The 26,680-nt window shown below is 46.9% G+C and overlaps 1 protein-coding gene across 5 annotated transcripts in view; it reads right to left on the bottom strand.

Annotated features, from left to right (window-relative positions):
• ADCK1 (aarF domain containing kinase 1) overlaps nucleotides 1–26,680 on the bottom strand; it is an 88,491-nt gene that overhangs the window by 33,536 nt on the left and 28,275 nt on the right. For 3 of the 5 annotated variants that reach the window (XM_067296879.1, XM_067296881.1, XM_067296880.1), the window contains 2 exons: nucleotides 21,393–21,596; nucleotides 10,826–10,957 (listed from right to left, as the gene is read on the bottom strand). The exons of 1 other annotated variant lie outside the window; for it this stretch is intronic. In XM_067296879.1, the coding sequence (XP_067152980.1) occupies nucleotides 10,826–10,957; nucleotides 21,393–21,596 (336 nt within the window). The remainder of the gene's footprint in view (nucleotides 1–10,825; nucleotides 10,958–21,392; nucleotides 21,597–26,680) is intronic. One more of the 5 variants, XM_067296882.1, reaches the window with a different exon arrangement.

Raw genomic sequence — 26,680 nt, 5'->3', positions numbered from 1 at the left:
AAGCAATTAGACAAATCAATGAAGAAAATCCATCACAAGTTATTAAACACCAAGATACAATCTCTGGCCCAGAAAATCTCTAATGATCACATCAATGGAAGCTGGAAGATCATACCAGGGAAAGTTTGCCATGCTTTTATAGCCCTGCTTCTCAGCCAATGCTGGCTACAGTTGGAGACAGAGTGGCTTCAGCTTTTGATCTTATCAGTACAGCCATCTTATGTTCTTCAGCAGTTCTTCCCACCAGACTGACTAGCCTCAATGACAGGAGGATGGAAAATGGAGGAATTACTTCACCCGCTGCTAGCCTGGGACTTGGCTGCTGTCTGACAGGCTAGAAAGTTACTGACCTGTGAGTTACTGAGAGTGCAGAGGGCATGGGGGAACCACAGCTGGAGGTGGCCCAGTCTCCAGGGTAAGCCCTGAGCCCTGGTAACAGTGTATCTTCATGAAATGCTTGTCATGCAACTTTCAGACAATAGGTTGCTTCTGTTACCAAGAGTACAGTAAATATGCCAGAACTGGGGTTCAGAATGAAGAGGCCAACATGCCAGACACTGCCAGGGCCTGGCAGATCTGGAGAATAAGTGGCAGGACCTGAGGACCCCCAGCACACAGAGGCCATCTCCGGACGCTTGCTTGTGCTCCAAAGCTTCACCCACCACAGCTGCTCAAAACCATTCACAAAAGGGGAACCAGCAGAGATAGCGCTATTCCTCTATCACTGAAAAGCAAAGCAAACTTAAACATTCAAAGCCTCCTCCATCATTTCACAGAAGATCCCCTCTTCTGATCACAGCACAGCATAATTGCTCCCAGGTCTTATATTTTGCATTTAGAGATAGCAATCTGTGAGATGCCTTGCTACTTCAGACTAGGCAACGTAGGATTAACTTGAGCTTTTTGCCTCCAGGATAGTTATCACAGGCAATGATGCAACAGGGTTCCTATGATGACAGTGCTGTGTTGGGATGGCCAGAAACTGCTAGAAGGTTTCTAGCATTTTGATGCCATGCAGCAGCACAGGAAGATGCACATGGGAAAGCATGTATAAACCCATTCAAGACAAGAGGGATCATACAGGTGTGAGAAAGGTCCATAGAGGAATCTGACAGCAAGAACATGAGGGTAAGTAAATTCTGCACATCGCCTTGTGCTGATTCTCCAAGTTGGATCTCCCTTGACAAGGTGACTCTATTCATCTGTTTTTTCCATCAGTGATAGAGACAGCACCAAAAACTCCCCTCTGAATCATGGCTCCATGGACAGCAATCTGCTAAGGTAAGCAAGCTCAGTCTGCAGGAGCCTTCTGAGATTTACACTTGGCTTGTGCTGTCTGTGGCCTCCCAGCTGAGACAGTCCAGTGGAGCTGTGATGGTGGGACTTGCAGACTTGCTGGAAAACAGACCAACATATTTCACTTTGGGAACAGAGCAGGTTTCCCACAGAAGCTCTGGGGCCTGCAGCTGCCATCTTAGCACTGCCTAGTACTGTGTCCTCTCTATTTCATGTGAGGGAATAAGTGAAAATTGCTGCATACCCTGAACTTAGCTCTAGGTCTGATACCACATTTCTAAGGCTTGTGGCTGCAAGAACTTCCGGAATTCTCTTTACTGACACTAGGACCCTATTTGCTTTCAAAACTCTGAATGCCTTTCCTGGACTAAGTCCAAAGGATGTGAACCTCATTCTAGTCTGGTCACCTTTTCAAGAACAAATACATAACTATCCATGGCACCGTGGAATCACTGATCCCTACAAGTCTGCAAGACCAGAGCTCTAGGCATGAGAAAATGTTACCTTGGAGTAGAGAGATCTACTTCCCAGACACCAAATAAGGATTTTTTTCCATTGTCCCAGCCTTTCTATCCCCTTTACAAAAACAAAATGTCACAGTGTTGCTCCAAGAACTATTAAGACAGCAAAAACTGAAAGATTAGATTTATCACAGCAGACAGTGGATTATGAAGAATAATTTATCAAACGTCAGAACAAACAGCCCACAATTTATAGAAGGCTTTTTTGAGTCAGTGAAATCTGATTGGACTTCTCCCCCACTAACGAATGCCAAGCTTAATTGATGGGTCCTAAACACATCTGTCAAGAGCATGCATTTATTAACTCAATTTTTTAAATAATATTGTAGATATATACAGAATAGTGGCTTTCTTCTGAATTAATTCCATGGTGTTCATATTACATATGCACATAAATGTGTTTGTATATACAGGTATACACTTCATCAGAATGAAATGCAGGTAAAAAGGAATGTGCATGTATTCTGACGCAGTGAAACAATTACATACATTTTATTCCACCAAAACCCTACTTCATTCAGTGCACAGGATGGGAAAATAATGTGACACATTTCAAGGGGAGATATGATGTGCCTTAAGGTGCCAGCCTAAAACTCAGAAGAGCTGAGCTCTAACCTTTGCTCTTCCTGACTTCCTGCATGATGTTGGGCCATACCATTTTGCAGTGGTCACACAAAGGTGGGCAGAATTAGGGCTGTCCAGTCAGCTATAAATCTGTCCTCTTCTAACTTCTCGGGACCCATTTGGTAACTTTAATATCTTTTAAAAACCTATCTGTATGATATGTATACACCGTTTACTACACATACAGCTACACACATATAACCTTATGTGGTGATGGTAAGCATTTGTTTGGTTCTGGCATGATGATCATGGCCAGCTTGGCTAATCACTGCTAACACTGCACAGCAATATCACAAAACCAGGGTTGTCCAGCCTGGTTGCATGGGTTCATTATGTAAAATAAGGACCTCCACTTTTAAAACTGACATGAAATGGGGCACCTTGGCTAGCACAGTGCCCTTTGTAACCTGTTGCAGCTGTGCAGTGACTCAAGGAAAGAGCACTATCTACTACGTCAGCAGCAATGTTTTCCATAACCTCTAAATGCTATAAAGTCTCTCATCCAGGAAGCACCAACTTCAGGGTAGGCACACAATTTGTACCAGGCAAGAAGTCACACCTAAGCTCAGCCCTTCTGTGCCTGGTCTGAGGAGGTGACAGTACAAGGTGAAAAAGCTGCAAGGGTCCAGCTGACACAGGATAGCTTCTTTATCACTGTTATTATTCACCAGCTTGATGATATCCCTACCTCTCCCCTTACCCAGCACTGACATGTCTTGGATGTTTACTGCATAGGTACCTCCCAGTCATATCAGACTTCAAGATCATTTCCTTACCCTATAAGGTAATTGCTTAGGAGAACGCTTGTTGGCTTACACCAAAATCAGCACAAAGCACATGCTAATAATTTAACTGTATGACGATCATATGCCACAGTTGAGGTCTATGACCTGACCCCATTTGGTGCTACTGCAGATATAGCCTGCAATGTTACACTATTAAACACCACCCCCCCCCCCACACACACATTTCAATAGCGACAAATGCAATACCAGAAATGGTGCTTTCTGACAAAAACAAAGCAAGGTGGAGGTGTTCATCAGGTCAGTGCACACTTTGTGCAGCTTGACTGGTAGCAGTCCCAGCTGCAGAAACAGGTTACCTTCCAGGGGAAAAAACATGGGGGGAATGGCCCAAATGCTTAGGGTCCTCCTAATGAATTCCCCCTGCCAGCCCAGGTTATGAGCAATACCCTGCACTGATCAGCCTGAACCAAGCCATCAGCTTCCCTGGGAAAGGGCTTTGAGCCAGCTTGAGTATGAAGTTCATCCTTCCCTGCTCTTTCAATCTTGCACCAGTTTGGTACTCTGCAGCCCACTACCAGCTGTACCACTGAGAATCTCACTTTGGGATCCTATCAGCGACACTTCCTATTCACAAAGGCATGAATCTTATAGAACAAGACTTTGCAAAAGCAAGAGCACTTTATCCCATCATCTGGGGACTAAAGCAGGCCCATCCATCCACTGTACAGCACCCAGGATCTTGCTTACTCCCTATTCTGCCCACCTACCATCCTCCTTCTGTGGTCTCTTCTGCCTAGAAAAGCGGTGTGAAAGCCTACGTGCAGCCACCCTCTCTTTCATCTCAGCCATCCACTGAGCTGTACAGCAATAGGTATCAGTCATTACTTGCTGCAGCATCTTTAATTCTTACAGAGTGATACTTTGAGAAAAAGCACCTTTTATTCTGTCCCTGTTTATTCCTGCTTAACAGTTTCTGCTCAGGCACACTCAAGTATCTTCATTTTTTTCCTGAGTGAAGTCAGATCTTTAAGACAAGACAAAAATATCTGAGAATATCATTCATCTTGGATTGAAACCAATCCCAGTGATGACAGCAGCAACAGGTAGGAACAGCAGTGAGCGCACAGAGTTGATGAACCACTCCTGAGACCTCACCTGAGAGGTAGACCCGATCTCCTCCTCTGCCTGAAGGGGAGTTATTTACCCATGGCTCCCAAAACCAAACTCACCAAAGCCCTGAAAGCCTAACCAGAATCCTTTCACATATTGCTCATCATTATAACCTAGCTGAAATGACAACCTCTTGAGGTTTTATTGCTTCCAGGGATATTGAATTCCAGAGCAAGAATGTGATGGTGAGAAAGTGCACTATAGCACGAATGCCAGCAGAATATGTGTTTGGCCACTAGCCCAGGTAAGGATCAGGCAGCGTCCCATAGTTCAGGCCCAGTTTCCAGGGAGTCCTGCCTTTCCTGGCCTTGCACCTCGCATGTCAACCATCAATCTCACTGCGTTGGTAAGAAACAGCTGCCCTTGGAGGGTTCAGTAAATGAAGACAAGTCTTATGACAGGTTGGATAATCAGGATAGAAATCTCAAGCCCAACTGTGTTCAATGGGAAGTCAGGTCATACTGTGACAAATCAGGCCAGCTGGTTCCAGCAACTATGCTGCTGAGCAGGTAAGCTGGTAAATACTCGCTTTATAGAAAAAAAGAGACTGCAATATCCAATCCAATAAAAGCAAGGTTTGCCATGGCCAGACTGGAATCTAACATCCTGTCACAAGGACATGAATGTTTTTTACCAGTGAAGCTATCAGGTGTCCTACTAGCTTCCAGAGATATAGGATGCTAAGATTAACAGACTAGCTCAGCAGCTCAAGAGTTATACAGATTTTCTGCTAGCATCACCATGCCTCTTCCATGCTCAGCTTCACTCAGCTGTTCTTCATCCAAGTGCTGGTTTCACAAGACACTCTTAAAGCAAAGAGACAGCACATTAGACTTTTGACATAAGGCAGATATCAAGCTGGACAGTGGGAAAGCAGAGTCTAGGCGTTACCTGCAGGGCTCGCACAACATCTTCACTAGCATAAGCACATACAGGAAAACAGGGAGATGATACAGCAGAGCCAGGATGTCTCAGAATCAGCTTCTAAACCAGCCATCAGTATGAATATCACCACTGGTCAAACCGCCCCGCTTCACAGAATCACAGAATGGTTGAGGTTGGAAGGGACCTCAGGAGATCATCTGGTCCAACCCCCCTGCTCAAGCAGGGTCACCTAGAGCACGTTGCACAGGATCATGTCCAGACGGGTTTTGAATATCTCCAGACAAGGAGACTCCCCAACCTCTCTGGGCAACCTGTTCCAGTGCTCAGTCACCCTCACTTCTAACAGTGCAGACAGTTTTCCTCCACACCTGCCAACCCACACTCAGAATTACCTTCCAACAAGGTCGTTCTTTCCCAAAAGTCCATTACCAAAGGAAAGATTTTGCTGCTGGAACTGGCATCATAATTTTAATGATGAGCTACAACTCCAATTCACTTCCCTGTAGAGAAGCACCACTGAAATCAGTGATATCTTCAGGATCTCCCTCCATGATAACAAAGTACTGGTCCCTCCAACCCTACATGTGCCATTGGGACAATGTCCATGTCTTGCTTCCAGATGTAGTTGATCAACACAATGACCTGCCTTGTTCAGCATTCCATTTCTTGCCACCTCAGAATAAACCTGTTGTACAACTAGTCACCTTCCTGCTGTCCTAAACAAGATCCACAGTGCAGTCTGTCTGTGACTTGCCTCCAACAGCAGTGTTTCCTGATCCAGAAAGTCAACTCACAATCCACCAGCAGCTACACCTGTGTAGAGAGAAGGTGGAAGATAAAGCTCTCTCCAAGTGCACACTAAATGGTGTCACTGCACACTCTGTTTTGCGTTATATAAGCATCTTAGTGTACACAAAATGCACGGACCAAAGAAGAGTGAAGCTGAGGCAAATATATATGTATATATTCCTGTTCACCTCCTTCCATTTCATCATGCTGAAAACGAAGGCCAGTGACTTGTGAGCCCCTTATTCCCTCCAGTACTGCACTCCCCACCAGGCTGTGGGGCAGACACTCCAATCTGCCCATGTTCCACCCCCACCTCTCGCACATACAAATGCTTCCCTTTCTCTTAATTTGGTCTTTTATCTTGAGCTGTCTCCCACTTGAACTGAACGATGCTCATTAAATCCATTCTTTTCTCTCGATCTTTTTGGAGAAATATTACCTCACCTGCATCTCTCCTAATTGTCTGTGAGGATGGAGGCACACCTGTCAATCTCTGTGATTCCAATCTGTCTCAGTCCTTTGAGAGCACACAACTTTCCCACCACCAGCCATTTTTTTGTTTTAATTGAAAGGACTCTCTTTCTCTCATTCTTCCCTCCCTTCCCACTAACAAATTAAGATCCCCATCTTTGTTAGGCTGGGGAACAGGGAGAGCAGGGCAGAAGACAATACTCTTCAAACATCACTTCCTCCAGGCTCAAGAGCGGTGCATCCCTATGAGTAGGAAGTCAAGCAAAGGAGGCAGGAGACCTGCATGGATGAGCAAGGAGCTCCTGGCAAAACTCAACCAGAAGAAGGAAGTATACAGAAAGTGGAAAGGGGGACAGGCCACTTGGGAGGAATATAGGAATGTTGTCAGAGTATGCAGGGATGCGACGAGGAAGGCTAAGGCCCGTTTGGAATTAAATCTGGCTAGAGATGTCAAGGACAACAAGAAGGGCTTCTTCAAATACATCAGCAGCAAGAGGAAGACTAGGGAGAATGTGGGCCCTTTGCTGAATGGGGTGGGTGCCCTGGTGACAAAGGATACAGAGAAGGCAGAGTTACTGAATGCCTTCTTTGCTTCAGTCTTTACTGCTCAGGCCAGCCCTCAGGAACCCCAGAGCCTGGAGGCAAGAGAGAAAGTCTGGAGAAAGGAAGACTTTCCCTTGGTGGAGGAGGAGTGGGTTAGAGATCATTTAAGCAAACTTGACACCCACAAATCCATGGGCCCTGATGGGATGCACCCACGAGTGCTGAGGGAGCTGGCGGACATTATTGCTAAGCCACTCTCCATCATCTTTGAAAGGTCATGGAGAACAGGAGAGGTGCCCGAGGACTGGAAGAAAGCCAGTGTCACCCCAGTCTTCAAAAAGGGCAAGAAGGAGGACCCAGGGAACTACAGGCCAGTCAGCCTCACCTCCATCCCTGGAAAGGTGATGGAGCAGCTCATCCTGGAAGCCATCTCCAAGCATGTGGAGGAAAAGAAGGTGATCAGGAGTAGTCAGCATGGCTTCACCAAGGGGAAATCATGCCTAACCAATCTGATAGCCTTCTATGATGGAATGACTGGCTGGGTAGATGAGGGGAGAGCAGTGGATGTTGTCTACCTTGACTTCAGCAAGGCTTTTGACACTGTCTCCCATAACATCCTCATAGACAAGCTCAGGAAGTGTGGGCTAGATGAGTGGACAGTGAGGTGGATTGAGAACTGGCTGAATGGCAGAGCTCAGAGAGTTGTGATCAGTGGCACAGAGTCTAGTTGGAGGCCTGTAGCTAGCGGTGTCCCCCAGGGGTCAGTATTGGGTCCAGTCTGTTCAACTTCTTCATCAATGACCTGGATGAAGGGACAGAGTGCACCCTCAGCAAGTTTGCTGACGATACAAAACTGGGAGGAGTGGCTGATACGCCAGAGGGCTGTGCTGCCATTCAGAGAGACCTGGACAGGCTGGAGAGGTGGGCAGAGAGGAACCTCCTGAAGTTCAGCAAAGGGAAGTGCAGGGTCCTGCACCTAGGGAGGAATAACCCCATGCACCAGTACAGGTTGGGGGTTGACCTGCTGGAAAGCAGCTCTGTGGAGAAGGACCTGGGAGTGCTGGTGGACACCAAGTTAGCCATGAGGCAGCAATGTGCCCTTGTGGCCAAGAAGGCCAATGGTGTCCAGGGGTGCATCAGGAAGAGTGTTGCCAGCAGGTCGAGGGAGGTGATTCTCCCCCTCTACTCAGCCCTGGTGAGGCCACATCTGGAGTACTGCGTCCAGTTCTGGGCTCCCCAGTACAAGAGGGATGTGGCACTACTGGAGCAAGTCCAGCAAAGGGCCACAAAGATGATTAGGGGACTGGAGCATCTCTCTTATGAGGAAAGGCTGAGAGAGCTTGGCCTGTTTAGCTTGGAGAAGAGAAGGCTGAGAGGAGATCTTATCAACGTGTACAAGTATCTGAAGGGAGGGTGTCGAGAGGATGGGACCAGACTCTTTTCAGTGGTGCCGAGTGACAGGACGCGAGGAAATGGGCACAAACTGAAACACAGACACTTCCATCTGAACATGAGGAAAAACTTTTTCACTGTGAGGGTGACAGAGCACTGGAACAGGTTGCCCAGAGAGCTTGTGGAGTCTCCTTCTCTGGAGATATTCAAAACGCGCCTGGATGCAATCCTGTGCAATGTGCTCTAGGTGACCCTGCTTGAGCAGGGGGGTTGGACTAGATGATCTCCAGAGGTCCCTTCCAACCTCAGCGATTCTGTGATTCTGTGATTCTGCCAATAAACTCTTCTTTCTGTATCCCACCTGCCTGATGGGACTCTCCTGTTCTGTAGTCCAGCAGGGGTGATGGTGGCCCCTTCCCACTGAGATCCTAGACTTTGAGGGTCAGCGTGTTCCCTGCATCTCTCAGCTCCCTAGGAATAGATCTGAAGTTGCTAACGTAGCAAGAATATCCCTGTAGTACCTAAGGAAGAGGTACTTTTTGTCACTGGGTTTGACAAACATACCCTGACCTGGCCCACGCCTATTCTGAAAAGAGGAAAAGACTGCTGTCCTGTCCTGTCCCTTTGACCGTGTCACTGTCTGTTTATATTCTTCCAATAATTCCTTCTCTCTGTTGACCAAATTTGCCTATTTGCACTCACCTTCAAAGTGTCATGGCTTATTTTTAATCTAACCAGTAGTCCAGGATGGTCTCTGCACTCAGCAGTCTGTCTGAGTTGATCTGCTGTCTCCTGTTTTATACAGAGGCTGTAAACCATCTAGGACAGAAGCTGATTACACTCATGCCTGTACAGCACCTGGCACAGCAGACTCCTCACCTGTGACTAGAGTGCCGAGTGCTAGTGCTCACAAGTGACAGATGACAATAATCCCACTGCTCCCCCCCATTCCGTTGGGAAGGCCCCATTTCTCCTGAACTACGCACATAGTAAGACATGTGAGGGTCTCCAAGGCACCCACAACCCCTTGATCAAATTCCTGCAGAGTAGCTATTGACATATCAGTGCTACAGATGCCAGCAGCTTGCTGCAAAGAGCAAGGACAGCACATTTGGGAAGAAACTCCACAGAAATGGGGCTAGTTGGCACATTAAGCAAGAAGATATGATTTAAGAAAGCACCCAGGAGCAAGTGAATTTCCAAGGCCATTTGACTCCGGGTATAAGCACATTTTTGCCACACACTGACTGAAACCAGAGTAGGAAAGGGTCAATGGACCCAAGACAACAGGCTCAGTGTTAGTCACAGCCAGGCAGAGGGAGGCTCTGCCTCAGACTGCAGAGATACCCCAAGGGCCCTGTCAGCAAGTAAGCCTGAACAACAGCAGCAGTCCTGTGAGAAATAACCAGCTGCCAGAGCCTGAGGATATATAGGGACCTTTGGGAACAGACATCACCTGTACCTCATCTTAAATGCCTCTGATTCAGCTTTTAAAACCTGGAGGCTTTGTGAAGTGTAAGAGAGAAGGGAAGGGTGGGGGGAAGGCCTGTGGGCAGGTTTATGTGGATATACAAGCTGGTGAGGGGATGTTTGGGGATAAAGGATTAGGAAAGGTGGGGCTACACACATCTGATGGGCAAGAAAAGCTGTGCCAGGGCTGGCAGAGAAGGGTAAGGAGGTTGCACGGGGCAGTATATTTGCGTGCTCAGCTCTTGGAGGGAGAATGGTGGGTGAAATCCTCCATCCTGGAGAGGCAGAGGAAAGAGAGTGCCAGGGCAGGTGTTTGAGCGTTGAGTGCACAGGTAGGGTGCATACGAGGAGCAGAGTGCTGAGGTGTGTGGCACAGCATTCCAGGTGTCCAGCAGGACAGCATTGTATTCATGAGAGTGTACGTTACACTGAGAGACCCTTCTACTCCAGCTCCCAAAACAGTGAGAAAGATACTCCTTGTCCTCCCTCCTTGTCAATCTCCCCTCTGAATATCAATCTCTCCTCTCCTCTCCTGCTCATATTTCCCCCACTTTTCATGCCTCTGCTCTGATTCATCTGCTTCTTCTACAGTTTGTTCATTCCCTGTTCCTTTCTCCTCTCCCTTCCATGCTTCCTTCCTTACCCCCAAATCTTCCTGTCTCCACCAAATCTTTCTGTTGGGCTGCCATGTCTCTGGTTCAGTGGCATAACTCAGCTGATTTACTCTCCTTAAAGCAGTGTCTGCTCTCATGTAAATCACCCTCCAAACCCAGCCTGTAAAATGGGCTTGTTCACTAAACTCTATGAATAGAAAAGTAGGCACAGCTGGCCTATTCATAATCAACATAAAAAATAGATTAGCACTTTACAGATTAAACATTATCTTTTCAACAGTTAACATAAATCATCTGCACTTACAGGCCCAGCATTGCTGCTGCCACTGCAGTGTGAGAGGCGTTGCAAAGGCAAGGTCCGACAGTCCAAGGTGCACTGGGAAACAGCTTGTTTCTTTTCCACCTTTAGCACAGGCTCTCCCCCCACATGCTCAGGCTGTGCTGGAAAAGGTTATTAGAAAGGAAAAGATGGGCTAAGGAGAAGGTAGGGGGCTAATTTTGATTAATTCATATGCATTTCTCAGAGATCCAGCAACCCAATATTCTAGGGCCAAAATCCAGTTGCTCTACATCCCTCCCCAAGGCTGATGCAGCTCAAAAACAGATGAAGCAGCAAAGCTGGCCCCAGGGATAGGAACAGGATAGGGAGGTCTAAACACTGAGTGATTATCTAGCTCAGTTTTCTATAGCTCAAAATCATTGGACTCTTGTGGTTAAGATGAACCAGTTTGGAGGATTCTATCTAATGCTAGAAGGGGCGCCCATCTCAAAAACCACCATATCATACCCCTGGGAGCCACCTCACCGAGGAAGCACCAAGGATCCACCCCAAATGTGCCTCCAAGCCATCAATGCCAGGAGAGAGAGTAGCTCAGAGCCTGCCACTGCTCAGGCTGCACTTCTTCCATCATCAGGTAGAGGACACTAAGTCACTGGATATGCTCAACCCAGCACGCTCTCATCAGTGTGCTATGGTTGTGTGGTCAACGGAGAGATAAAAACCCCAGAGACTGCACTATCCATACCATTCCCTCCCTCTCTGCTCACACACGGAAAACTACCTAGTGTCTTAAATATTTAGTTTGGAGCAGTCAACTAGTAACTCGTGAGCTGGTCCTGATGACTGGCGAAGGCCTTTGACAGGATGTGGCATTCAGAACTGGCCTCACACCTCTTTCCAAACAAAGAAAAAAAATAAATGAAGAAGTTAAGTTATGGTCCAAAAGACAGGCTGGGATAGGTGGGATGGTATACAGGAGCCCATCAGAGGCTTAGAGGTTTCCTTGTCAGCAGAGGCAAAGACACTAGTCCCAAAAAGGACAGGACAGCAAAAGTTACTTCGAGAGACTTCTTTAGTACAACCCATCTTAACAAGCCCCGGGAATTTTAATTGCTCTAGCCTCCTTCTAGGCTGGCTTGATAAATGGGAATAACAGTTAATAGACCCAAACTAATCATTTACATCCAATAAGGTATTTGACAAAATTAGCTTTGTTCTCTACTCACAACTGATACCACCTGAATTTCATTCATTATCTGAAATGAACCAACTAATGTATATTTTCTACTAATCATTTGAAATTTGAAAGGGTTGGTGCTGAACAGCCTCTTCCAAGGATTTGCCAATTTGAGATGGATTGCTTATGTGAGCTTTGTAAAGGAAAAACACGTGGGTCTGTTGCAGTTGAGCCCTCCTGGCACAAACAGTAGGTCATGTGAGTTGATTGCTTCAGTTGTCACAGACAGCTTCATAGGTTTGGCTTTGAACCATGCATCCTGTAAAACCAAAGCACTACAAAGCTTACAGAAAATATGTGCAAAATGTACCTCATTGGTTCACAAACATAACTTGATTACCACGGAGAGCATTAGAGTACTCTTCCTCTCTCTCAGACCAACCTACCTGCTAGGGACTGAAATGCTTAGCTTATTAATGGTGGAAAGACTTTTGAGACCCCAAGATCCCAGTTCTTGTTGCAATTCTCAAAGCAGAAAGGCATGTCGAATGTGAGGTTTCCCATGAGCAAGACTTTCAGTGTTCTCACCCATAGCAGCTTTTTCACAGGAGGAAAAACTGCAGACAAGTTTCTTTCTACTGCTCAGCATCCTTTCAAGGAATCAGGAGCTTTCTCTCAGACTGATCCCAGCAATGCCATAAAATAGGGCTTACTAGACAACCTGTGCCTCTTAAAAATTAATAAAAATGCTGCTGTCTATTCTGCTTCTGGTGTGCTAGGAAGATGCATATATGCCAAGGTCAGGCTCCACAACTCTCTATTTCATCTTACGTCATTTACTTCATCTACACGTATCCTTCTGCCAAAAGTCTCCAGACTCACTGCATCATGTTTTCATGTTCCTGATGGGACAAGAGTCAAGTAACTGGGCGGATCTAAGATCCTGAAAGAAAACAGGAGATGCTAACAAGGCAGAATCAAGTATGAAACTGAGATATCAGTATGCGGGCAGATGACAGGATTCCCTGCTCCCTATCAGAAAAATCAGGCAGCCTAAATCCAGCTTGTATCCAGATTGGAGCATCGAGTAAGAACATTTCTGAGTTTTTCAGCATTTCTGGGTGTTTCTGTTTTGAAACAGAAGCCATTCCCTCCGCACAGCCGCTCAGTGTTACTGCCCCTGCCTTGATCCTGCTGTATGATAAACACATATGGAGATTCCTGAGCCAATGAGACACACACTGAGTTTGAAAACAAAAAGACTCTGTGTGCAAGAATGCCACATAAGCACTACTGATCGCAGTTAGACATAGCAATTTCCAGTGACTATTTGGAACTGGAAGGGTTATCCACGTGCTGAGATGCAGTTTCTGTCTATGGCCAGGCTGGAGCACTGTGCACAGCACATCCAGCACCTCCACAGGATGTGGACACTGAACACAGCCCATCACAGCTGTGGTGTGCATTGCCAGACAACATGCCAGAGCAACACAGCACCCCAGGTGTCATCAAAACTTTGAGAAAATCCTACTGAAGAGATCATTCTGGGTAGCCTACCATCTTCAAGCAAGATCTTGTGAGCCAACAAATTCCGTGCAGGTATGTCATACACTAACACCCACGCACATAAAGAATCTGTAAGTTAAAGAAAAAAAGCCACTGAGCCTGCAGATCAGAATTATACCTTACCAGGCCATTCCCCATGGCATTTTCTGATCCCAAATGTTTCACTTTCTTGTAGAAGACAAAAAAAGAAAAAACCCTCAGAAAATCCACTGTCTAACCTCCTGTGTGTTAAATAATTAATACAAAGAAAGTCAAAAGAGATTATCCTCTAATCTAGCCAGCAAAACCTTCCTTCACTTGTGCAATGGGGCTTAGAGTGCCCAGGCTGCCATGAGTGGGACTCAGCTGGATCCTCTCCCAGGAGCTGTGAGCTGAGAGAAAACAACTTTCTCACACACTGGAGGAGGGAGTAACCCTGTCCCAAAGCTCCCCTGGCAAAAAGGACGCCAGGTTGTCCTTGACCTGACATTAGGTCAGTCACTCTGGTGCTTGCAAACAGAGCAAGCAAGGCACAAGGGACAAAACAAGGTGTGCAGCCTGAGCCGCACAGTTCCCCATTTGCTTTCCCCACCTATACTTGGCAGCAGAGCAGAGGTCCTGGACAGCCACCGCCAGCACAAGGGCCCAGCATGGGGGCAGCTGCACTGAGAGCTGCCAGCACCTGGGACCTTTTCCCCAGAGATGGGGTAGGAGAGCAAGGCGGAGGCTGCAGCAGCAGCAGGATCTGTACAGGCAGCCGCTCTTGCCTCTCAGTAGAGTAATGCAGGCCCATTTGTTCTGGGTGACATTAATGCTTTTCGCCATCCATCTCAGACTCTTTAAATTACCTTTTTATGGCCAAAATCCTTTTCATAATTGATAAAAATCTCTTTTTTATATCCCGAGTTATTGAAAAAAATGTGAAGTTTTTTTATTCCTCATTACAGTTTTAATACAAATGCGTTTTTTATTGACAGCTGCTTGGAAGCCTTGATGGACCTACTGAGAGAGGCTAGCAGAGGGGTGGGAGAAGAGCCAAATCCTCCCCTCCCACTTCCCAGCCGTATGCTCACAGCAGCCCCTCATGCTGTCAGGGTAATGGTCCTCACAGCCTAGCCTCCAGTCTGGTGGGTAATGGATGCAGGCTGCCACGCAGCAGGAGGAGGTTTCCTGTGATGGGCACCAAACCCACAGCAGGCTGAACAGACCCTTGCTAACCTAAATCTAGTTCCCTGTGTCTATTAGCAGTGTACATGGGGACTGACTTCAAAAATCACCCACACAGTGTTGCTGGAGCACGGTACCCAGGGACAGAACAAGGTCAAAAGCAATAGGAGACCTGGGCTTGGAGGTTTTGCAGCAGAATATACAGCATTTTCGTCAGAGCTGTTGAGCATCAGTCCGTCACAGCTCCATGAAACTGTGCAAGTGACCATGCCAGGCATCAACGATTTTGTGCAAAACACTCTACCACAAGGATGTGTAATGCTGGAGGAAGTGCAGCACATCTCCTGGCATCCTGGATGGGTTAGACAACACTGTCAGCCTGGGAACAGGCTTCCTGGGGCCATAATGTGATCTGCAGCATCGTGACCTAAAGACCTTGTGATCTAGCAGGGTAAAAGACTTTTCTCTAGGGCAACATACGGAGCTGGCTTCAGAAAATGGATCACGTTCCCTTGGGAACAACTTGGATGCCACAGGGCATGCAGCATAACACTCTGCTGAAGGTTTAGTTGCTCTCCAACATGGCTGAGCACTGCTTCAACAGTTTTGCAGATCAGAAGTAAGCATATGCCTTGCCAGAGCTTAAAATTCTGATAAACAGTTCCAGAAGGAAGGGAATCAATCCATCCTTCCCCATCTCTGGCAAGCAAAGGCTGCCATGCTGTACCGAGAGTATTTACAGAAAGAGGAGTAAATAGAGGTGTCTCCCCTTTCCCTTTGCCCTGTCTCAGACTGCAGCAGCTTGAGGGCAGGGAAGTTTCTCGCTGTTGTTATTAAGGCCCTCATGGTGAAAGCCAGGGTGCTAGTGCCTTGCCGCAGCCCCGTTCTAACTCTTTCCCCTGGCAGGTTCACACGGGCATAAGATTATTTTCCCACCTTGTCAAATGGCCCCGTGGCATTGCTGTGTATCATTGCAGTGACCATGCTCTCAGGCAGATAAAGAAACCTTTCAACAGTGGATGAATAAAATGTGGGTACCCAACCCACAAAACACTTTGGGAATGTTAGGAGAAATTAAAAACAAAGGGACAAAGGGCAGCATCCTTCCTAGCCACAGCTTTGCCGCAGGGACAATGATTTCTCAGACAAAGAGTATCCATTTCTTACTGCACCGCACTGGTGCTATGCCAGCTGCATGGGTAGGAATCCAATGAAAGCAAAGCCCTTCACCCAAAGGCTAGGATCCCTGAACATCACCATCTGTACAAATGCATCTTGTTTCACAACGCAAACCACAGCACGTGAGGTGCCTCTACCACACGTATTTCACTTACAAATCACAGTCAAATCATTGACATATCCTGCCCTGCTCGATCAGTGAGCTCCATCACTGTATGGCTGCAAGCTGCATGGAGGCTTCTTGCAAATGGCAAAATAGTTCTTGAAAAACAGGTAAAAGCTGCAATTAACTGTGGATGAAAAGGATGGTCTCCTTGGAGGCACTAACTAATCAAGCAATTAGGAACTACTTCCCATTACTGCTCCCACAAAGCAGAGCTGGACTGACATCCTTTTAAATGTCTGACTTTCTATCTATTTAAGCCCCTTATACAATTTGGCTTCAGCAGAGAAAAGCCTCAGCCTATGTGCTGTCCCCAGCCCTTTCTCCCAGCTTTGAACAGAACAAGCACTGGAAGCAACAAATTCAACTACCGGCATATTCTTGGAACAGAGCCTGTTTTGCCTCTCATCCTTCCTGAAGCAGTGCAAACTGACACACAATGGGGTAAACGTGTGTGCAGATGTAGACAATAGCGGTCAGGGCAGAGAGCTGATCAGGATCTCTTGGGATCCCTTATTTAATAGTGTTCAAGACTGCTCCAGCTTCAGCAATTCCCACTCAGCTCTGAGAAAGCTTCAACAGCTGTTATGGAGGAGCCAGAGACGTGAGGACGAGACAAGGGGAGAGGAGGAAGACCAGAACCTTGGTCCTCTCCTACAGCCAGGCAAGGCCTGCCATGTGCCCTGCACCAGCCCATCACCCTGCAGGGCAGGACATCCCTGCCATCCACTGGCCCCAGGGGCAAAGTTCCTGGGCAGCAATGCAGCGCAGGCACCGTGCCAGCATGGAAAAGCCCCTGCCTGGGACTGCACTGGCTTCACAGGGATGCTAACATTATCTTTGCCCTGGCTCCCAACCGCACAACTTCAGACAGACCCCAGGAACAGGGACCAGAGGACAACCCTTACTCACAACCTGCCAGAGAGGAGCAAAGATGGAGGGACTGGGAGATTTCTGAAAGGACAATGGTGAAAGAAGGGAGGGGAGGGAGTGGCTCCCACCAGGAGAAATTACCTCCGAGATAACTAAAAGCCTGGGTAGAGAATGGAAGATGCAAATACACAATGAGGAGAATTGAGGAGTCTTGGTGAAAAGGTCAGAAGGATGATTAGAAAAATGCCAGTGTCAGAGGGCTGGAAGCTGATGAGAGATGGTCTCTGGAAAATGATGTCTTGCTGTGCATGGGAAAGGAAATACAGTGGTGCTGAGCTGGTAGAGCTATGCTGTGGCCTACTGGGATGTGCAGTATGACCAGATGGATGATTGCAAACCAGGAGGTATGTCAGGACTAGAAAGAGGTAAGAGTGTGTTGGGGTAGACAGGCGTATGCAGTGAAGCCAGGAGAAGTCACAGTATCTAAACTCGTTATCACTGCACAGCACAAGAGAAGCAAGATCCACACAGCCATATTAGGGATTGCACTGGACTGTCCTGGAGCCAAACAACAGAAAGACACCAAGGATATTTGGAAGAGCAGAGCTGTAAAAGCTGCCAAGTCATTCTGCAGCTGCTCAGTCCTACAAGGAGAGAAGCTCTGGAATGGCCGTGATCAAAGCAGAGAAAAACAGATGTACTTTCAGCAGGGAGTCCCTCAATAGTCTGATCAGTCTTAGCAACAAGTGATTAGCTCCTCTGAGCACCTTGTCCATGAAAATCACACACATAAAGAGCCTTTTCCACAGACCACTGAAGGGCTGTCAGAATGGGCTTGGCTGAACTCAGAGATGCCCTGGGTTCTGCATGTTCGGTCTGGGGCCAAACTGGCATCAGCTCCCTGACATCCCTGCATCCCAGAGCCACAAGCCAGCCTCTTCCAACAAGCCTGTCAAGAGGGAGGAAGTGCCCTTAATCCCAGTGCTGCCAAAACAGCTCCTTCACCATTTCTCATTTCCAACAGCAACAATTTTGCATTTTTAAGATGCAGCCACTCTTGAAGATTCCCTTTCCAGAGCCTCTCACCAATCTTTCTCCCTAAATATCTGGTCTCCACATTCACCAGAAGTTGCCTGGCTCTGCTCTTGCATGTACCTTGTTACATGCAAGTTACAGAGCTTAATCAGCTATCTTTCCCCATGTCATTAATAGCCGTGCAGAGAAAAGGACAATTGTGGGGCAGGGAACATATTCATTTCTCATTCATTTTCAACAGCCGGCACTTTTTTTTTTTTTTTTAAACACTTTCAGGACTTTGTTCAAGCAATGAACAGAAAATACAATGAAAATAGAGATAGGCAAGATGCTTTCATTCACAGCTCATCAGCCATTCTTGTGCACACACCTTTTCCCAACTGATCCAAGGGATCCATCCAGAGTGTCTGTATCTCCATCATCTCCCCAAAAGACTCTTGCTCTATGATCGCACTGGTGAGCACTTCTAAGAGTCATTGTAAAGGTTTCTTTGTGCAGTCTCTCCCACCATTACTACTCATGTTGTCCTGAGAATCCCTCTCCCCTGCCCTCTTGCTTACAATACTCAAGAGAATTATCATCTCCCACCATCACTCAGCCAACCCACTGTGGTTGAGATTAGAAAAACAGCATCCGCTCACCACACCTACACAGGGGACTACTGATTATTCCTATCCTGATATTCCCTGATAGGTACAAATGGATATTGCCCTAGATTCAAAATGGGGTTTGACAGGGCAACCCAATAGTCAGCTTGTATTATGCTTCTCCTTCTGTGTTGGATCAGCAAAACATGACATTTGTCATTAAATCAGTCCACTAGCTCATGCAACAGAGCTAAATGCTGCAGCTTGTCGTCTCTAGCCATGCTGCTGGACTGCAGAGAGTGCTCCTCCACCAGCAAGGTGCTGTGCAAGACTGCATGGTGACAACAGAGCAGTGTCAAACTGCTGTGTGCCTCACAAGCGCTCTGTCTTGGCTCAAAGATCAATCCCATCAGCATGCTCTCCATTTAGGCCAGTTTTCCCATAAAACCTTCCCCATTTGTCAAACATCCAAGCCCCTGATAAGTTTTTCAGGAGGAGGTCACATCAGGAGACAGACTCTTTCTAATTGACTAAGATACAATGTATAGACATTTATTGGCTTTTTTGATCTTAAAGTGCTTTTGCAAGTTCCTGCTTCATTTGCCAGCTTGTCACATTCCTCCTTAAGAAAATCTGTATTTCCCAGTTATTATTTTCCCCCTAGGGTCTGCACTGGTCCAAACTGTATATAATTTATTTCTTTATTGCCTATACTTTAGACTCATCTGAGAAGCCTGCTCTTGTGCCTGTTAGAGGTGACAGAAGTCCTAACAGTGAATTTGAAAGCAGCAGGGTCAGACTTAGTCCCCCGGGAAGATTCCCTCAGTGTCATTTTCTCCTTTTTGAATTGATCTGTGAGTTCCCAGGTGTCATGCTGGCCCCACGGGAGTAGGTTTCAGGATCCCTCTCTGTATTCCCCACTGCTCCGACACTCTACCTTGCCCCTTCTTCTATCTATAGTTCAGCTAAGTATGTTGTATTTAAAATGTAATGAGGACATAGCTACGCTGGAATTAAATTTGTTCCTGAAGTAACTCCATTAAATCCTCTGGGCTCCAGCAAAGACAACTTTGGTGCATTAGGTTTTCACAACCCCTTCTTGTTTTTAAATGCCTTGATTTGTTCCTCTGATATTGCTGATTTTAATACTGCCCAACTTCACCAGTTCCTTTAATTTTTTTTTGTCCATCTCATGCTCTTCATTTCTCTTTCTTTTTTACCATTGCTTTCTTCCTCTTATTAGCATTCCCTCTCATTTGTTCCATTTCTGTCTTTTTCCCTCTCTCTGTCTCTTTAAAATTAAATATCGCCCAGCACTGCCCATGTGGGTGAAGTGAATGCTAAGAGGGAAGGCTGCTGTGGAGACTGGATTCAAGCTACCTCGCTGCGAATCAATGAGGCATGGAGGGCTTGTCTAGCTCCCAAAATACTGAAAGAAATCAGGGCGTATCAGTGGCAGCTGAAAATACATTTGAGAGAAAAGAAGAGGGCCCAACTCCAAGCACCCTGCTCAGCCACAGAGACAAGTCACACAAACTGAGCCAGAGGCGGCTGCTTTTGTAATTTAATGGGGGCTAACCTCAGGGTGGCTCCCGCGGAGGGGAGGCTGCTGGATGGAGCCCCGCAGAGCAGCAGGAGTTCACAGGGAGCACACAGCCTACCCTGCTCCATCTAGCCACTGAGCTATGAAACACAGCTAGTACCAGCTGTGCTACAAGCCTGCAGCGCCGAGAGAGGGAGCGTCTTGCTCTCACCCAGGTAATGATATGGCAGGTCAGGGGCTGATGTTAACCCTATCATTAAACTGAGGGAAAATATTCATTGTCATTCCTGATCAGGCAATACTTAGGCCCTACAACTACACCCAGGCAGGCCCACCCCATCCAAATCCATCCGTAATATACTGAACAGGTCCAAATACTTCACTTACTTGCCATGTGTCCTGCTGTACCTCCTGCCCATGCTCTCAGACAGCCAGGAACACCCCAAAATAGCTCCCTACACCTCTTTAAATGAACAGATACACATGTATATACTGCTTCCCTTCTTCAACCTCCTGTCTTCCTCCCCCTCCCCCCCCCTTTTTTGCAATTGCCTTTGCACATTGGTGTCTCCTCCCTCTCACCATGTCAGCTGTGATCCTTGAAACACCTCTCCTCAGCCTGGGGTAGGAGTGTGAGGGAGCTCACTACAAGGCACAAGATGCAAAGTAGCAGGATACACTTTCTAAACACCATGTTTCTTACAGCTAATGAACACAGGCACCCCCCCTCCTCTGATCTCAGTGCTGTAGGCTGTTGAGGGTTAACTGTGACACAGCCTCCTTGGCTTCCCTGTTACCTGACTGCAAGCACCACAAGTGATTTATGCTATTATTAAAGAGATTTATTTATTTTTTTCTTTGGGGGTTAATTAGGGGCTTGAAAAAGTAAAGGGCTGTCAGTGCTGGCTGGAACGGGTCTAGTGCAGCCAGTGGAGAGCAGTCTCCCCTCTCACAGTTCTCCCAGAGCATCTGAGTCCTGAACAGCACCCCTCTCAGTGTGGCCCATGGCCCTCCATCCTGACCTCCAGCAACCCTGTTAGTCTGGGCACAAGCTCCTGGGCATGCTGCTCTGCTGAGGCCTGTCATTTCCACCTGGCAGTCCTCTATTTTTCCTCTATTATTTCCTGCTTTCCTAAACTTGCCAGCAATGCCCATCAATAGGCAGGGAAAATCTGCATGGCATTCTCCCAGGAGCAAAGAGGAGATGTCTCTCCTTGACATCTCTTGCAGCTGAGGATCACCAGGCACCTCCTTGCTGCTGTTTTCCTTCCTCCAGCTGCACATGGCTCACTGAGACCTAAGAAGCCAACAGCCGCTCCTACCTCTTTGCCCAGATCCTCACGGATGACTTGCTCGATCTCCTGCCTGGTGCTCTGTGGGGCTTGACTGTGCAGCACTTTGAGGGTGCGGGTGTACTCCTCAGGCAGCAGGTAGTCGAGCGCTCCCAGGTGCTGCCCCACCTTGATGAAGGTGCCTCGGTTGGCGCAGCACAGCTCCCGGAGGCGCTCAGCAGAGCGCAGGTGCACCTGCGCAGAGAGACCAGAACATCAGCCAAGCCCTGTTGCTGCCTATTAAATGTATTACATGCATACACACACGTGTGTCCCTTTTATTCCCCCAATATTTAAGCACAGCAGGGATTTCCTTGATTGGTTTTGGCCACCATAATCTGACATATCAACTAAGCACTAGGATTCTGGCTTGATTCAGAAGGGGTTGAACCAGACCAGGACAAGATACTCCACAGTAAAAGGGACTCCCAGACTTATTTGCACATGTATCATAATCAGTGGCAGTACACTAGCTTTTGGTTCTGTCCTGTGACACATCCTTGCAGAGAACAACATGTCCACCCATAGCGCAGCATTGTTTGTCACTATGTTCTACTGCTATGACACACAATTCGGGAACCCTTTGTCAAAAGGTAAAAGTCAGGACCATGACTACATACGTTAGACTCTCAGTGCACTGGATTAAAGTGGAAAGAAAACAACAGATACCAGCCCAGTTCAGATGCCTGGCCAGGAACTTGGAAAGAGAGTCTGTTAAAAATTAAAAAAAAAAAAAAAAACCAACTGGCAGTGAGGAAGAACAGTAGGTGGGCAGTCCATCATCCTCCTCACCTCACTCCAATGCACCACCGGGAGAAATTACACCTTCCTGTCCAGCCAGGTCTTGGTCTTACTGCTCACATTGCCAACAAAGTTCACTATGACAGTGGTTCTAGAAGCTAGGAGTTAGGAGACTCAACAGCTTTGTTCACACTGGCCAAAGAGCAGCCACCAAATGACAAAGCCTATTGCCAACCATTTGCCAGTCCTGGATTTCAGCTCCTGAAGTTCATTCTGTGTCTCAAGAACAGACCAGCTGCTATATCCTTTAGTGACAATGATTTATTCTGCCTTTATTACTCTCACTACAAAAGCCTCCTGCCAAGGACATGGTTATACTCAATATTCTTTAATAAACTTCAGATAATTTTATTCTGGTACATTAATAAAATCTAAGCAAATCAATTGCAAAAAACAACTCTGCACCCATCACCTGGTACTGCCTGACACCTATCTGAATGGAGGCTGCTAATTCCTCTAGCTTCTGTGTAAGGAGTCAGTGAAGGTCAAATTCTCTGTTTGCAGACCTCATCAGCCCAGGAGACACCAAGATCCTATGGTGATGGACACCGCCGGAAGCCTTGAAGTACACAACAGACAGGAATGACAAAACAAACATGCATGAACACACAAACATATACACACGTACAATTTCTTGGCTATCTTTGCCCTCTGTATGAGGCAGTGTAGCATCATATCATGGGACAGGGTACCTGTATCCCACTTGGAAACATGTCAGGGGACAGGCTAGGTGCTGAGCTGCAGCACATGAAGTACAGGCCTAGGGGAGTGTGAGGAGAAAGCCTAATGTGTGAGTCTCACACTCAGTATGTGAGACTTGACACCTTCATGCGCGCGCGCACACACACACACTCCTAGAAGTGCATGCCCAGGCAAGTGTAACTTGCACCAGCAGAGCAAGCTTATCCCAAAACAGAGGGGCACTCAACTCACATCACCTGCTCAAAAGCACTCTCAGGTGCATAGAGCCCACAGTGCCCATGAGCACTTCCTGAAGTCTCCTGGATTATTGTGCTGCATTTCACACTGCTGCTTTAAAGCTCCTGCTGTAACAAGCAGGCCCCTGCCCAGTCTGTTCCCCTGCGTGTGAGCAGGGCAAAAGCAGGCCAAAAGGAGATGAGGAAAGGAAAGCATGAAAGGTGACGAGAGAGCAAGAAAAGCAGGGAGGGAGTAATGGGATGAAAGAAAAAGGCAAAGGCAGGGAGGGAGCCAGAGTAGCTGGGTAGTTTGTTGCAGCACAGGGAGTTCAGCCCATTAGAGGGAAACAGCTTTATTCAGCTCCGATAATTGCCCTCCACACTCTGCCTCCAGCAGCGCAGAAAACCCACCGTTGGCAGTGAAGGGCAAGCCATAGCCATGGTGGCCCAGCCTCCCCGGATGTGGCAGGCCGGGTGCAGCTGCCTGCCCTGGGCACAGGCGGGAAACAGTGCCAGGGCCTGCTCCTTGCAGATGTACTCCAAAAACTCCCACACTGAGCGGGGCCAGTGTAGGGCCTTGCCACCTCCCACAGATGCAGCAGAAGCCCAGGAAAGGCCCCAGGCTGCCGCATGGCTCAGGGCGAAGCACCGGCAGTCCTGGGACTGTAACATGGTGCTGGGGATCAGCCAGCTCAGGTTGGAGGTGCTGGCACCAAAGCACTCACCTGCCCCACAGTGATCACCCGGGGGATCGACTAGCGAACAACCCAAAGCAGCCAGCAAGGTGGAAAACTTGAGCAGCTGAAAATGCAACTGGATGTAGACACACTTGGCTGCAGGGTGTATTTTCATGCCTATCACTGCTGTGAAGGAGGCAGAGAGAGCCCCTCACTCCTCTAGCATGAGGAAAGGAAATTTAAGCCCCTCAAACTTCCCCATCCTGAAGGGGCAACCCAGATTGCCCCATGGACAAAGCAGTCCTCACCAAGAAAGAGGAGGGCACTCCTTACAGAGGGCTCCAGGAATAAACAAGAGCAAAAACTACATGCACAGCACCCTCCACAGTGCTTTCATGAATGGCCTGGTGCACCTAAGAGTCCTGAGAGTTGGCTGCCCTGGCAGGTTGTCAGGACCGAGGAGTGCCAGCCCCTGCCTCTGTCAGAGAGAAGATGATTGGAAACCTTACAGACACCTAGCATCTTGTCTTGGAAAAGGAAAATCTACCTTAGGACCTAAATTTTACAAAAGCCCAATCTGCGTTAGAGGGAGAAGTACAGTGAAAACATAGAGGGATTGTGAATACAGCTTCCAAAGTCTCTTTTCTTATCAACCTGGTCAGGATGCTGGCAGAAAAACATTCCTAACACTATCTATTAATTGCCTGGATCTCCCCAAGCCAAGTCATGGTCCAGAGGTAACACTTGATTTCCCAATATATGACCTTCTCCTGATCATAGACAAAGCAGGAGTGTTATGTTCCTCCTAGTGTCCAATACTGTTGACCCTGTTCCTGTCCTACATCCAAGAAACTGCAGGGTAAATGGAAATTCCCAGAATGGCTCAGAGCTTTTCTCCAAGAAATCTCACAAGATATTGCTCTTTGTTGCACAAGCAATACACTGTAGACTCTTATTCTTATCAGGGAGAAGAGCTGAGAAGAGCAGCTAGTTAGACATGGACGTGCTTGTATGCAGCATGCCCACGATCATGCTGCAGGGAAAGGAAACATATCATATATTGGGGATTACCAAGAATAAGCCTCCCTTGGGAAGTAATTTGGATTACAAATACCTGCCTGTCTGTATGTGTATATGGCTCCTTCCTCACTTCACATGGGCTTCTCTTTCTCTCTCATCCCCTGCCCAGTTTCAACAGGATACATTCTCCATTGGCCCACAGCGGGACTATCAGACCCATGTGGTTTGCCAAAATCCTAGGTAAACTGGAATTAACTCTGATTATTAAAGTTGTTTCATATGGGCCATAATAAAAGAAACAACTTTCAGGTGTGGAGAGCAAGCACCTCTGGGATGAAGCACTCAGCAAGTAGAGGTGCACAGGGACATTTTTTAATTTATCCTTGATGTACAAGCAGATCTGGCTTCTCAAGTATTTTAAATGCTTTTGAATGAGTCTTTACTCAGAGAGACCTTGGCAAAGAGCTGCTCCTCAGAGCATCAAACATCCAGGTGTCAGGAATGGGGCTGATGCTAATCTGGTCTTAAAAATAAAGGAATTAATTTAGAAGAAACTAAATACCAAAGGTAAAATATACTGATACAAACTTGAGTATCTGGGGACAGATTCTGTAAAAGGGCTCTGGAACGCCCCTAAAGACAACAAGGTGAAATGGTGAAAGCAATTCCTCAAATGAAAAGTCCTTCAGAAAAGTCATTCCAACCCTGAGGTGCATACTCATAGCTGGCAAAACGTGAAATGAGGATTAGGAATGCAGAGAAAAAATTTGAAATGCAATTAGTCTAAGACATAACAAGCAAGTCACCAGAAATTCCTGGTGATGACTGCAGCCTCCAGGAACATTGCAAACACAGATACCTTACAAAGGGCATCAGGCTGGATTTCGCCGTGGGGACAGGGCTAGAACGGCACCTCAGTGCTGCTGAGCACCCTTGCACAGGTGAGCAGGAGCAGCTGCGCACCACCTGGCTGCCCGCTAGTGTTTCACCCACGCCCAACCTGAACATGAGAAGGGAAATGTCTGCTCAAGCCGCAGGCAATTTCCTACACAGGGCAGGATGCTGAGGAGAAGCCTACCCTAGGCCTGCTCCTCACTCACGGCTACAAAAGGGAAACACTCTCCAAGACGGGATCTCAAAAATGATGTTCCCAGAAACAACCAGGAAGACTTTAATCATATAAAATCTACAGATGAATTTAAAAAGTGGCTGAGATGCTAATAATTATAATAAAAAAGGTATTGCACATTAAAACTGTTAGCTTCCAGTGAACTGAAGGGGAACAAATATTGCCCTGTTTTTAAAAGAAGTCCAGAATAATCTGGGAAATTATAGTCCTGTTAGTTTTTATTCTGTATCAACTAAATTAGTTGAGACAATAATTACAGAGAATACTAAAATCATCTAGCTAAAGTTGATATGACTGAAAAAAAGCCAACAGGGATTTTGAGAGGAAAAAAAATCATTCTTCTCCAGTACACTAAAATCCTCTGAGCATGTTAACACAAGAGTCAATAAAAGAGAAAGGGGAAGGATTTATTGGGACTTTCAAGTGGCTTTCAATAAATTCCCTCACAAAAAGTGAAAAGAAAACTCAGTCATTATTGGACAAGATGCAAGGACACTCTTTCAAATCATGTGTTCGTTTTATCCCATTCTCCACTCGAAATTCCCTCTCTGCAACACCAAGCCCGGCACTACAGACAGTAGCAATGGTGGGGATCTCTAGTTAGAACAAAACTGCAATATTTAGTAACGTTTTTACCACAGCTTCATTTCAACATGCTCTGAGCAGGTTTAGACAAGGTGATACTGTAGGAGCTGTCTACATTAGCACATGTAATGTCATTATTTCCAGTAAGTC

This window comes from Apteryx mantelli, chromosome 4 (assembly GCF_036417845.1).
Source record: "Apteryx mantelli isolate bAptMan1 chromosome 4, bAptMan1.hap1, whole genome shotgun sequence".
NCBI classification, from domain to species: Eukaryota; Metazoa; Chordata; class Aves; order Apterygiformes; family Apterygidae; genus Apteryx; species Apteryx mantelli.
The sequence above is the reverse complement of the archived record's forward strand: the minus strand, read 5'-3'. Positions and strand labels throughout refer to the sequence as shown.